This window comes from Durio zibethinus, chromosome 21 (assembly GCF_047325235.1).
Source record: "Durio zibethinus cultivar Kanyao isolate XHJ-2024 chromosome 21, ASM4732523v1, whole genome shotgun sequence".
Taxonomy (NCBI): Eukaryota; Viridiplantae; Streptophyta; class Magnoliopsida; order Malvales; family Malvaceae; genus Durio; species Durio zibethinus.
This window is the reverse complement of record NC_143182.1, coordinates 3466712-3481540: the sequence shown is the minus strand read 5'-3', so window position 1 is coordinate 3481540 and position 14829 is coordinate 3466712. Positions and strand designations below refer to the sequence as shown.

At 31.9% G+C, this 14829-nt stretch overlaps 1 protein-coding gene across 1 annotated transcript; it reads right to left on the bottom strand.

Annotated features, from left to right (window-relative positions):
• Positions 1-3258: 3258 nt before the first annotated feature.
• ROPGAP3 (Rho GTPase activating protein with PAK-box/P21-Rho-binding domain-containing protein) lies at positions 3259-7570 on the bottom strand. Its single transcript, XM_022901863.2, has 5 exons — positions 6834-7570; positions 5593-5713; positions 5386-5505; positions 4592-4822; positions 3259-4045 (listed from the first exon to the last, which is right to left on the bottom strand). Exons 1-5 carry the CDS (start codon positions 7316-7318, stop codon positions 3503-3505), a joined length of 1500 nt encoding a protein of 499 aa, XP_022757598.2. The 5' UTR covers positions 7319-7570; the 3' UTR covers positions 3259-3502.
• Between the last annotated feature and the right edge of the window lie 7259 nt (positions 7571-14829).

Sequence of the window (14829 nt, the reverse complement as noted above, 5' to 3'; positions counted from 1 at the left end):
TATTGAATTGGTAATTTGAAAATTTTAATCAAAGCCAAACTTAATTAGAGTATTGCATTTTACTTCAATTATAGGAACTAATCAATTTACTCTAGACTCCAGACAAATTTTATTTTGAAAAAAAGTTACATTTATGAATTATGAAATTAATATATTCATCCCAAGTCCAAACAAAGCAAAATCTTAGTGACGGAAGATTAATTAATTAAGGGATTGCTACATATAATCTTAAAAAATATTTTAATATGAATAAAAAATATATTCAATAATATGTCACGTGTGCTACAAGGACAAACCACACCCATTCATTGCAAAAACCATGGGCTCGATTCCTATTTTTAAATAAAGTTTAATAGTAGTGGATCCTTTTCCTTTTCAAATGGCCTAAAAAAATAATTAAAAAAAACATCAATCTTCTAATTGGAGCTACCGTTTTGTTGTTAAGAATTGACCCATGCTGCAAAAAACAGTGAACAGTTTTATGCAATTTGGAACTAAATGAATTTTGCAGCTTCACCATGTGCTTTTTCTGAAACGAAATCTCAAATCTTTTTTACCAGGACCTGGTTTGCTCAGAACTCTTTTTTTTTAACCTTTCATTCTTTACATCCAAGCGAAAGTGTCAAACTAATTAGATCCTAAATCTAAATTATGATTAATTAATTATAATAAAATAATAGTAGGTGATATATTTTTCATAACACAGAATAAAAAAAATTTAAATATTTAAAATATATTTATGTACTACTTATATTGTCATTCTTAAAGTGGTGATAATAAAATAACATATCGTCTATGATACAAATCTTTTCATTTATGGTTAATTAATAGATTTCAATTTAAATTTTAAATATGATACTGTTACTTTTTATTCAAGAAAAAAATTACATAATTTTTTTAAAATCATTTATCAATTGCTAAATAAAAATTATAAATATGATACCGTATAATTACTGTATTTTTAATATGATATCAAAATTAATTTTAATAGCTATTTAATATTTTTTATGTTGCAATTCCTTGCTAACAAGAATAATGAGTGGACCTATGATGAGTGGAAACTTTAATGATTGATTAATTAACCTAGAAAACTCGGAATATAAGTTCTTTATCCATTTCAACTTCAACACGATTAAGTTTGTTTTTATGCATTATATTTTATTGTTTAGAGTTAGAAAAATGAGCAGATAAATTATAGTAGAATGATTAAAATATTTATCTATATCCTTATCCAAAAAAAATTTTCATCTATGTATAATAATAAATAATTAAATGGAAACATTTTCAACATTGATCATTATTCATGATGTTGGTTTAATCATGGGGGTTATTCTTCTTTTTTAGTAAAGTCCAAATACATAATTCTGCCTAATCATCAACTATAAATATATTTATTTATATTCTTTTATTGAAATTAAAACACAAAATTCATGTGCAATAATTTGAATAGAATTTTTTATTTCAAAAGAAAATTAATATGATGAATAATTCTTCTCTTATAATGTAAGTCTTGTAATAAGGATTTAATATACACTTATTTACATCCTATTTAATTACTTAAATTAAAAGATTCAATATATTTAGTAATTTATCACGTCATAGAATTATTTATGAATTTTTATGATTTGGTATTAGATATTTAAATGGGATTGAGCTCTTTAATTGTTTAGATAGGAATCAGACATGTCTGGATGAATTCAAAGGATGCATGACTTGCAGATCAGGAAAGGTTAATTTTTTATTATGCTCCTTCAAGAAAATAAGAAGAAAAATATATATGTTTATGTAAATCATTCATTTTATATTCTAAAGCAATTAGCACGTGAAAAAACTAATCCTGCAATGATTTGTTATTTCCTGCTTTGATTCCGACAATGCTTTTGTTTTATATATATATAAATAATGAAGTGCATATTTAGATAGAGTTCAAAAGCTTTTTTTTTTTTTTTTAGTGTAATTCAGATGCCTTTTAATACCTTATATTATAGTGATCCGTACAAGGGTCAACCCAATTCAAGCAATTATTTAATTAATAAAAATTTATTTTTTTTGTTTAATTTAAAGTATTGAAATATTAATATTTAAAAAGAAAGTCTCTAATTTTGGAAAGGGGTTTTGAAAGATTAATCAAGTTTCACTTTATTTTACCAGACCTAAAAAACAAATCTAAATTATAGTCTATAGAGTTAAAAAAGCCAATGAATGTATTGAGACAAAATTGATGAAGAGTAATATGATTTTTCTAAAGTAAAAACAAATTGATATTAAAATTGGTAGTGTATTACTGGTTTCTTGGCAAAAAGTTTAATGTGTGTTTAGTATGAACCAATGTGATGAAATGTTAGAAATATACATAAAATATGTGTATGATAATTGTAGGGCCATAATGAATCAAAAAAGATAAGATATGCCTATATCTAACCTATAGTATGACTAAGCAATAACAAATAAAATCTAAAGAATGGTAAAGTATATAAAATTATATGTTTTTACCACTAATTACTCATGTGTTATCTGTTCGATTATATTTATATTTTTAATATATTATTATAGAAGATTATAAATAATTCTAAAATAATCATAAAAAATTATTCAATCAATATAGGGGATGACAAAGGTTAGTTTTTAATTTGATATTAGTTGAAACATCATAATCCATCCACCAATTTGCATTGTCAGTTGCTGCTGGACAAATATATATATATACATATAACCAATCCAACTAAAATAACATCCCAACTGTTGGTGATAGCCACTTATCCTTTTTAATATGATCAAATTTTAGCTTTCAAGAAAGCTATATTTCTTTTTTTTTTTTTTTTTCCTTTATGTATTATGGAAGGACCGATTTCTTGTGACTAAAAGATTTGATCAGGTTGGTGCAACTATAAAATTATGTACCATTTATCCCATAGAAGACAAAGAAGGCCCAAAATTGAACAGTTGCAAACAGATCCCCTAAAATTGTTGGCCCAATTAGATTAAGTTGGTTATCGCTTTGGCCCAAGAGGCCGATAAGTCCCAAGCTTAAGGCAATCTATCAAGCCTGCTTTTCTTAAAATAATCCACAATAAAACACAACTTTGGATGTTTTGCTCTAATTCACCATGGGGGCAGAAAATTTCATTTCTATGTTTCTTTCCTTTCCCAGGAAAGAAAAAAAAAAATTTATACCCATTTATCTATACTTTCACTCTAGAAGAAGCTTTAGAATCAGACAGGCATGCATCTCAACATTTATCAATCTTTCAAACTTGGTTCTAACAAATTTTGAACACTATTATTGCACATCACACAGATAGTACAAGGATACAAAGAGAGATATTACTCTCAGAGATCATTAATCTATAGCTTCAGTTAGCGCCTCCAAACAAATCCTAGAAACTATAAATTTGGCTCAAACACCAAGAACTATACCATTATAATGCATACACAACCAGCAATCAACTCAACGATAAACAAGTAACATATAGACACTTCCTGATGTTGTGACAACGATGTATCACACCCAAGCTTCCCCACCTCCTCTAGTATTTACAATCCCAAGATTTCGTGTCTTCTTAGTCGACTTACTCAACTGAAATACGGGATGCCTGCATAACCGCCTTACACCTTTTCTTAAACTTAGTCGATCCCCATTATCATATCCACCTCCACATTCATTTTCAACGGTCCCCATTTCACATGCATTTGGCGTGCTGTTACCTGATATGGACTCAAATTCCTCTTCTGCATCATTCCTCTGCAAGCTCCATAGTTTCTCTTCAGGGCCACTGTCCAGTCTATTCAGTGTGGCAGCCCTCAAAAACTTAGCAGTGGAAGGTTCCACAGATACACATGCTTCCTGAACTTGCTCATGGGATAAGCCACTGTCTGTGGCTGCAGAATGGATGTTGGTAATGTCGGTAGGAGAACCTGAGCATGATGGCAGCAACCTGTCCTTGGCAGCTGACTCCTCTCTTTCATGAAGTGTCTTCAAGATCAGTGTTTTGAGGAAGTTCATTACTTGCACGGCATGAATCAATGCCGTCAGAGGATCAGCCAGCTGCACTAGGTAGAGGTAGCCTCTCATTTAGATTTTGACCAAAATTAGTGTTTAAAAAGAGAAATCCCAAGGGCATTGTTCCAAAAAATAGCTAATGTTGCAAAGTTCATGGCTGAAAAATCCAGCAAAAAGATGGAATAACAAAAACGTGAATCCCTATGATGGATCCATTCCAGTCCTAATTGTCCACTCTGCCATGATAAAACAATCATTGAGAGGAGTGACCTGAGTGGTGCTTCAACTCTGCATTAAAGGCCATTCATACCTTGAGCCAAAAATTCTTTAAAACACCTTGCCCCTGTTACATATTACTCCAAGGAAGGGGAAAAATGTGTGCACGCCCATGTCCACATTTTTGTCTGCCCCATTATTATCCCAAATTGAGCTGTTGTGAAACACACAACTGAACTCACCTCACCAGGTGCTCTCCCCCAGAATTATGATTTCTTCAGATTTTAGGCAGGGTGTGATATTATCCAGAAAGACACCTAACAATTATTAGACTAGTGAGACTAAAAAATGTAAGATTTAAAAGTAAAAGAAAACCTGAGTCATGTTTGGTGCAAAAACCATCGCAATGTTGCGTGCATTCATTTTGTTGTGTTGTTCATGCTGCACAACATCCGCCATCAAATTGATAGCCCAGTCAAGTAGAGCAGCTTCTGTCGAAGGAAGTAACTTCACAAGTTCAGTGCAGTCATCTTCCGTGTTGCAGTGCATCACCTGCTCTGGTGCGAGGGAATCAAGTACTCCACTAGGAAGTTCTCTAAGCCATGCCTACAAAGCATTTCATGTACAGCAACCAAATGAGAAATACTAGTACAGCTCTCCAGCATGAAAGCAAAATGTAGTTAGTAAATTTGAAAAATTATGCCATCTAAGATGAGTGACAAGACAATATCAAAGGATGTTGGTTGCATGGATTTGCAAGGCACAAATTCAACTGCCTGCAAGGTCCAAAACCAGGCATGCTTTTATAATCCTGTTTTTCTGTTAAACCTAATACTTCACTCATTCTTTCCAACGAATGAACAACGAAAGATCCAAAATTTTCATCTCAATTAAAAAGAAAGAAAGAAAAAAAAAATGCATCATATTTGATGATTCCAAAAACCTCCCAATTCAAAATTGAATCTATGCACCAGTAGGTGTACTCAGCTGAAAGGGAAAAAAAAAATTCTGTAAGAATATTTAGTACTAAAATCTAGTCAAAATCATGGGAAGAAAAGGATAAATATAGTCATGAATCATGATATTTTTACATTTAAAAACTCCATAAATAAGAGAAACTGCAAAATCAGTATTGGAAACAAAACCAAGGTAATCTAAAGTAGATATACCTTTATCAAACCTGCCAAACAATGGACATCAATTCCACGTGGTACTACACCTTTGTTTAACTTGTCTCGGACATACTCTTCTTGACTATTCTCGGCATTAATCCGGAATATTCCTTCCGCCTTCAACCAACAAAATCAACTTGGTCAAAATCTTAAGCATTTAGATTACTATTTAGTCATTAATCCAAAGCATAGGCTTAGACTTACCTTAAGGCCTCCTTCTGCATACAAACGCCTCTGCATCATAAGAAGAATTGTTGGCACACTGTTCCCTTTGTCATCATAATAACACTGCATTGACTTGGCTGAAACTCCAAAAACGCTTGCACTGGACAGTGGAAAAATGCATCTTGTATGTTTAAATATAATGAAAAGAAATATCAAATAAGGATACAAAATCATGCAAGAAAAAGATTAAAACATAAATTCCCAAAAACAGTTTCAAGCAGATTCCATAAGCAGCAGAGTATTTTTGGTTTTCCACTCTTCAAACAAACGAAATGCCACTAGCAATCAATTCTGCGCAACAAGCTTCTTGCATGATAAAAAGAAAAATCATGAATAAGTTGCTAAAATCAAGAGAAGACAAATGGCCAATATCCAGACTTTACTATGCAAATTTATCCATACCACAGTATATGCCATATCAACCACCAATTATCCTCAGAAAAGAGCTAATCTTCAAAAACTCCACATGCAGTACAGCAAATGATCAATTGATTTGTTTGAACCCATAACAAGATCTGTAATGGAACCAAGCCAACCACTACTCCATCAAACAATCCTTCGGATCGAAGGCATGAAAAAGGCCAAGGCTTATGCATGTTAGAACGATCCAAACCCAGAAGTGACATTTAAAGGATCATTTTAATCAAATTTGTTTACCATTTGACTTTGAACAGTAACAACGAAGCATGCAGACTATCCTCAGATTTCCATCGTAATCAAAGCCTCAAATTTTCTGAAAAAGCACCCATAGAAACATTTATTGCAGAACAATTCATTCCTAATCAAACGTGGCAAAAGTAGTTGGCATGTCCCCTTCTTGTACTGCTTTAATAAAAAACATCCATAAACCAAAATCTAACTTTTGACGAACAAGAGAACGACTCAATAAAGTCAGACATAATAATCAAAAACACAAATACACCTTCAAGAACAGTTGAAATTAAAGAAAAATTATTAATTCCTTTGCCGATTAATATCATAGGTATGAGTAATAGTGAAAAGATCATTAATTTAATATTATAATCCTACATTTCCCTCCAATCAAGACGTTAAATTTGTTCATAAAAATAAAAACTATATTTTTAAAGAAAACATTAGAAAATCCCAAAATCAACAAATTCAGAAGATTTAACTTGCTTAATAAATCCAACAATAAAAAAATTTCCAAAAATGGTAATGCAAATAAACCATTAAAGCCGAACAGAGTTGAAGAACGAAACCTGGCACTGGGAACCCTTCTGGGAACATGAGGCTCGAGCTCAGTAGGCAAGCCGAGGAAACCATTAAAGCGGTCGAAAGTCACGTGAGAGACGTGCCTGACTTCAGTTGGTAAGCTAATATCCATGGAAGACACGTCGTCAGTACCCATGCTGCACGTGATCAGCGACTTCCTTAACAACGCTGCCAAAATATCCAGAAACGGGGAATGGTTATTGTCTTTGGACGTTGAATTACTGTTATTCCCCTGACTACAACCATATCTCGACGTCGGGCTTATGAACGGAGTCGTAGCAATGGGGTTTCCAGCAGACCCATTTTCTTCTTCTTCTTCGTCTTCTTCAAACTCTTCCTCCTGTTCCTCTTCTTCGTCATTGGCTTCATCGTCGCTGGTTTTGGTTTGGTGGAAGAACGGAGCCGGAGGAGCATTGTTGAACTCAGTGAGTCCGACGAGTCCGCAAGATTTGGATCGAAAAAAGCCCGTCATCTTTCTCTTCTCGCTCTCTCTCTCTCTTTCAGATTTTTTAAAATTTATTTAAAAGTGAAGGGATTTAGGAGACAAAGAGAAGCAAGAAACATAGAAATATAATAATAAAGAAAAAATGAAGAAGTTAAGGCGGGTATGAAAGCAATGGAGCAAGAAATTAAGAAGTAAAAGAGTTTGTTTGGTTGAAAAGAAATGGAGAGAAGGGGCGGAGGTTGCTTGAGAGTGGAGATTCTGGATATGGTAAGGGAGTTGATAGGGACATTCGGTTTCCTTTTTGTTGTTGTTTGTGTATATGAGTGTAAAGCTGGGCGGGGGGAAGTGAATGACCAAAAAGGGAAAAGTAGAGTGGGTGTGGGGAACGCCCCGTGAGTGTGAAAGAGTATAGAAAGGATAGGAAAGGAAAGGTAGTTGACAAAGAGGAGACTCTTAGTCGACAACCAAGAGCCAACTGCGGGTGTCTTGTTTTGGACGTTTGCGTTGGTTAATATCTTTTATGTTTTGTAAAGTACGATCTTTATGTTCTTTTTTTTTTTTTTACATTTATCAATTTCAATGTGATCAAAGAGAAAGTGGCAAATTATTTGTTATGTAGGAGGTTTCTGTACTTTCATTTGTACTATATTAATGCATTTTTCTCTTGCTGCCATTATGTTATTCATACAATGATGATTATAAAAAGATTATCTTAAGAATAAATTGCCAATTAATAAAAGATAATTAATTCGATGTCATTTGATATCTACAAAATAAAAAAGCAATAAAAATGCCTACCAATGATCATAGATCTCAATCTCTCAATTTAGAATTCATTTAATTGGGTGAGCATCATCTCGTGCATGTCATTTTATGTACTACACCTTAAAATGTAGTTACAGTGTAACTAAAAGAGATCTTTAGTTTCAGTTGTTTCTAATCATTACTATAAATAAGAAAAATAAAGAAAAATAAAAACATTTTTAAAGAAAATTCAAATTTAAAATTTTATTAAATTAGAATAGACTTTCATTCTTGAAAAATAAGAGTACTTTTATTCTATGACCAAGACTTAAGATAAAAACAAAATAAATATGATCCTAAAAATAAAAATATCCAAATTGATAAAGCTTAAAAATAATATAAATAACTAATCTAGTGTCATAAGAACTTCATTCTACATTTGGTATTTGAATTAATTATTTCTCTTTAACACAAGAATTGTTAGACAATCTGTAAGACATGGGTTTTCTTTGTGCTCACAATTGGTAAAACATTTAATTGTTGATGCCCTAATGGCTAAGCTCAATAAAGGAAATATCAATTTATGATCTATGATCTTCTTTTTCTCCTGTAGGGACAGTATAACTGGCTTCGAAAATGAGGAAATTGGATGTGTTTAGCATCTGAAATTTTCTTGTATGTTCGATGTTTTTGTAATCTTGCATCCCCAATGCCCACACAATAGTCACTGGGCACATGGCAAGTGTTGCGCTTTCTTGTTGTCCCCAATTTGAAGCTTTTGTGGGTTATTTCTGCCCTAATAATAAAGCTGTTATTACAGAAGACAGAGTTTCGAGTGTATCACAAACATATTATTATAAACCGAAAAAAAAAGTACCTTTTATAATCTGTGGTCCCAGTAATCTTAGAAACATCATTTATCCTCAAAATCCTTTAATTTAAAGAGCAATCAAAAGCAGCTTGGAGTTATAAACGGTATTTAGTGGTCCTTTGTTTGGTCCAAGCATATAAAACTAGGTTTTCAGAGAGCAGGGGCAAAGGCAGACGTTGCAAGGCATCGGATTGGGATGGGGTACTACCCAGGTTAATAAATACACCATGAACACGTAAACAGGACAAGACATGTGAACTGTGAACATCTACCATGCAAAATGCAGCTAATATGACATTACTGTATACAACTGCTTGATGTTGATCCGAACTTTCCTAGTCCCAGTGCTGACGTAAGTAGAAAGTTTAACATGTGTACTGTTGCATGCCGTGGCAGTTTAGTCTGATGTTCTGGGGTTCTAAGTTCTAACTTTTAAGTCCACAAAAACTCTGATTACTTTGATTTTGATGACCAAATCAGCAGCAGCTGAGAACAACAAATGCAATAATTTTAGGTATAACTAAGTTGAATTTTAAAATTTTTTCACTTGTGCTATTGTTAAAGGGCATCATCTGCTTGTTCATGTGGAGCAATTCAACAGTTTGTTTGGCCCTGTTTTTCTTGGAAGTTTTCAAAACGGTAATTGTTTCCAAATGTCATCTTGATGGACAACACGTTCAGTCGAAGAAAACCATTACTATACTTGATTGTTTTGGATGAACTACAACAGACTAATTAATGACAGAGCCTAATACTGACAGCGAGTTAATTAATGAAACAATTTATTATTACATTAAATGAAAGGAAAGGAAAGAGTAATCAATGGCAAATCCATCTGTTTTATTTTGGCCCTTTGTCGTGGCTCCTCATGATTCTCCAAATGGATTGTAAATAAACAAAAAACAAAGACAAATGAGAAAAACTATACATCTATATTCAAAACATCTTTTCTCGGTTAGGAGTTGAAGGTTTAATTTTTTAGAACATCTTTTTCAGGTTTAGGAGTTAGGGTTTAATTTACAAAAGAAATCCCTCACCTGGGATATATATATTAAAACAGTCCAAACCAATAGCTATCATAAAAGGATAATGTATTATATTAATTAATTATTAATATGGTTATTTAATTAATTACGACTTGATTAAGAAACTTGACTGATCTACAAACAAGATCCTCCCCTCACATTATATGTTGGATTAACCTCTTATCTTGATGGATCTAAGATTTGGTTCTTTTACTGTCATGCGTTAGCCAGAGCTTTACTGGACGGAGCTGTAAGTCAAACTTCGACAGAATAAAAAATACGTAAACAAAAACAACCCACTAATCGAAAAACACAAGACATGTAGAATCACTGCGGTTCTAGAGTTAAAGCGATGAGTACAAAATGCTTTGTTCGACGTTTTATTCTGTTATTTGCATGGTGTTTGTCGTTTGCCAACAAACATGATGGGATTGTATATATGTGAAAAATGAGATTGTTGGTGATGATCTCGACGCCTCAACGACTCAATACAGGATAAATTTTCCTTTTGTACAATGCTTGCAGTGGAAGCGTTACAGATCATGCAGCGTAATTTCATGCAAAAATGGTTACAGAAATATCAGGAAGGACCGGATAAGTAAGAACAAACAAGATTTTGTATATGAACGATTAGCTATGAGTTCCTTCCAAACTACGCCAGAGAATCGATCACGCACACCCAAGGTGGTGGGCAATATTAATATATACCATATTAGATGAAATCTTGTAGTTGACGGCTTAACTAAACCACCAACTAGAATAAGCTACTTGGCAGAAATATGGTTGTGGTTTAAACCTTACGAATTGATTTAGGAATCAAGTCAGAAAGTGGGGAATGGATTTGTTAAATATTCACTTCGTGGTTTTAAAGTAGGGGCACAAGGGAGATGTCGGCATTTCATTTCTCGCACTTTTTGCATGCAATGCAGCAGAAACCAAGGATTATGTTTTAAGATATTTGATGAAGTTATATATCAGTTGAGATATGCTAATCAAGATTCAAAAGTGGTTTAATTTGCTCGGTTTTCACATCTTCTCTAAGGGTTTTCTAGTCTTTCAGTTATTAATCATTTGATTCAATTAATTTGGTTTTGACCAAGCAATAGATATGGTCTAACTAGAATGTGTGATGAGACCAATCTCTTATAGTAATACATTGTTCTTATAATTTATAGACATCCATTTACTTAATAGTTCTTTAATCTTATTATTGTATTTCATATTTTATTTATGCAGATTATGCACGTGAAATGTTAAATTAATTAAAAATATTTAATTATTTGTTTGATATAAAAAATTCAACCTTTAAATATATATTAAATACTAGTTAAAATATAACACTAAACAATTTTGCAAGGATGTAACTTGAACCATCCTCCCACATTAAGCCTAGACGTTGGTCAATGAAATGAAATAGCTCTTGTGTATTCATTTTGGGAGCTTAGGGGCTTGATCGAGTCTATTAGGCCGTAAAAAGATACCTACCTAGCGGCCCAATTACGTGACGCGAGACGAGAGTGTCATTGAGAGCGTGTAGCCTCATGGAGCTAAAATTGGGCCGTTGTCATTGCTACAAAGAATATGGTAACCTTGGCCCAAGAAGCAAAAATAAAGTATTAAAAAAACAAATTTACAGAATAAAGGTGTCTGACTAGAGGTATAAATGATACATTAGTACTCGCAAGCTACTCAGGTTCGATTTAAAAAAATTTGAATTTGGTTCGATTATTATCAAGTCGAGCTCGAGCTCGAGTAGCTTGACTTATCGATCGAGCCGAATTTGAGTATTCTTATATCCTATTCGAGTAATTCGCGAGCCTAATCGAGCTTTTATATTTAAATATATTTTTATTATTTTAATTAATAAACTATTTCGAATTCGAGTTCAAACATAAATAATCGAACTCTTATCGAGTATATGAATCGAGTTTATTTTTACCTATTAATAAAATTTAATCGAGCGAGTTTGAGTAGCTCGAATTCGATCACGAATCGAATTCGAGCTTAAAAAATAAAACTTGATTGAGTTCAAACCGAGTATCGAGCTCGAGTTGTGAGTCGAGCTCGAGCTCCAACTTCTCACTATGTCAGTTCGATTACACCCTTAACCTCGGCTTTTTAAAAAAAAAAAAAAAAAAAAAAAAAGAGGTGTCCCACCCTTTATCTTCTTGGACTTTTTCAACTTAATGTAGTTCTTATTTGATTTGGGGCCTTGACATTGTGACCAGTTATAAGTTCCACCAAAATAAACAGTTTCTCTTTTTTTTTTTTGGGTCTTATTGATTATTATTATGTAAAAAATCAATTTATGGATGTAATTGGTACATACATGTATTTTCATAGACTTTAATCTCTAAAAAAACGATAATAAATTATTGGTTTGGGGACCCTTTGGTAAGGAGTCCTATCTTGAGGTCCAACTAGATCAGTGGGTAGTCCTGTATAAATGATTTACCTAACAGAGCAGCAGTTTTGTAGGTTTCCCATCAATGGGTATCTGTTAACAGTGACTGCCCAACATTAATCAAAATTTCCCGGACTAGAAAAATGAATACCAACCAGTCAGTTAGGTTTATGAAAAATCAAGCCCAGGTATTGATCCTAGCCCATGTTAATCGACTTTGATCATACACTCGACCAAAATCTGTTTCCATCTCTGGCCAATTTTAAGCTCATGGTTCTCCTTCTTGACTCGGCTTATTAATTAGAACATTAAATTGGCCCAATTCAACAACTTATAATATTATATAGGGCTAAATTTTTTATAATATTATATATCGATCATTCCTTTTCAACATTTAAAAAAAATCATCCTATAGCCTTGTAATCTCAAGCTTGGGTCTCTCTTTGCTAATTAGAAATGAGACATTTAAATTTAAGATAGATTGTAATATTTCGATGATAAGCTAAAATTTGGGGGAATTTATGGTATATAATCTAATTCAATATTGACGAAATTTCACAGTGGGTCTTTCTCGGTTCTTTCTCACTGTTAGTTTTTTGAAAAAATTTGTTGATGCCAGATCAACCCTAAACCTTCATTGGCAATAAACTTGTTTTTTTTTTGTTTTTTTTTTGCAATTGAAGTTAAGTTTGTGAATAAAAAAATATAAATATTTTATATTTAAATATAATTTTTTTAACAAAATTATACGAATTAACTTAATTAAAATTTAATTTTAATGCATCTGTTTCACATTACAATTTGAGGGGCAAGACTGTTAGCTGGGTAAAGATGGTACTGATTTAAAGCCAACAGGGCCATTAGCTAAACATCCATTTCCTCTTTGATTGAGTTTCAAGAAACAAGAAACTTAAGTTAATCAATGGAGATAACAGTTTCCTTTTGCTTTTTCTGCAATTTTCTATACATTTTCTTCTTATTGTTTTCATTACTTTGGGTATAAGCATGCCTTAATCATTATTCACGAATCCAGTAATTAAATGCATTAATCTTTAAACGAATAAGATTAACAATTGTCAGTGTTTGATCTAAATTTATAACTTTTGCATTTTTTTTTCCTCCTCTTAGTAACATACTTTCCCAACGTAACTAAAATGAGGCAATGTTTGAAAAAGAAATATTCAATAATTTTATTACTGTCATCCAAATCTCCACATGTTAAAGACAAAATAATTTTTTTCTAAAATACTGTAAAAAAAAAAAAAAAATCACTCCTTCATTTGCTTTGCTGTTTGTCATAACTTGTGGCTCTAACCAATTAAAAGGCTTGAAAGTTGAAATTAATGTTGAGTGGAGTGGATAACTTCATACCTAATCCACTGAATAAATCTCAAAGGGATAGCCAGAATAGGTGAAGTCCACTCAATTCATAAATATTTCTCCAACGTCTAATTCTTCAGTTACTCTGAAGTTGAACCCTTGTTCTCAAAAAAAAAAAAAAAAAAAAAAAAAAGGTTCCAAAATTCCAGGCTGGATTACAGGTGATATAATTATGTTGGAGTAAATAACTGGACCTTTATCCTTTATGGTAGTAAGCTTTTTTATCATATAATACAGCCAGAGAGGGCAGTTGCTTCAATTACGCTGTCCTGCTTTGTTCTTTTCCTTATGGGTTTAACTAAAGCATTTAAGACATAGAAATTAATTGATTTCTATATTATTATTAGTATTATTTCATTTATAAATTAATTGAATTTTTCATAAATGGGTAGGCTTTACATTTAAATTTATCCTATAATTAGTATCACGTCAAAAAATTAAAAAAAAAAGAACAAAAGTAATGAGATAGGTAACATGACTCTTCCTATAAACAAAAAAAATATAAACGTGGTGTAATATTAAAAAAAAAAGGTTGAGTAAGTCAGATTATCTGCTGCCAAAAAAAATATATAATTTGTTTTAAACTAATATCTGATCAGCTTCACTCCACGACTAATTGAAAGCAACGTAAATTATATAAATTAATTTGTGTGGCCAATATTTAATCTTATTTTACCTTAATTAACATTCAAAATTAAAAATATAATTAACATCTATTATTTATTTGGATCTAATTAAACAGCTCTCATGACCTTTTTGTTGCATCGTCAACATCATTATCATCGTCATCATTATTTTGACCCTCGCTATTATCATTATTACTGCTTTACAAGGAAAAACAGAAGAGATTAGTAATAATCAAGGGAAAATTAGGGAAAATAAATTTTATAATAATAATACATTAGAAAATTAGCTACAAAATTAGCATGTTAAAATTAGTTGATTGTTCAACCAATAACTCAAATTATTTGTTGTTTTGATAATGGTGTTTGGATTAAATAACCTGTTTTTTTTTTTTTTTGTATGAAAAAATACATTAGTAAAATACAAGATTGAAAATCCCTTCTAACAAATATAAAAAATTACTAAAAATCACGTGAATTTTATTAAGTAT

What these genes read in the sequence shown, in the direction of transcription:
- ROPGAP3 (XM_022901863.2), bottom strand. Translation starts at nt 7,318, where the DNA reads ATGACGGGCTTTTTTCGATCCAAATCTTGCGGACTCGTCGGACTCACT. An exon ending in ATGCAGAAGGAGGCCTTAAG is followed by an intron (nt 5,506 to 5,592) that starts GTAAGTCTAAGC and finishes TGTTGGTTGAAG; the next exon opens with GCGGAAGGAATATTCCGGAT. An exon ending in GTTTGGCAGGTTTGATAAAG is followed by an intron (nt 4,823 to 5,385) that starts GTATATCTACTT and finishes AATGCTTTGTAG; the next exon opens with GCATGGCTTAGAGAACTTCC.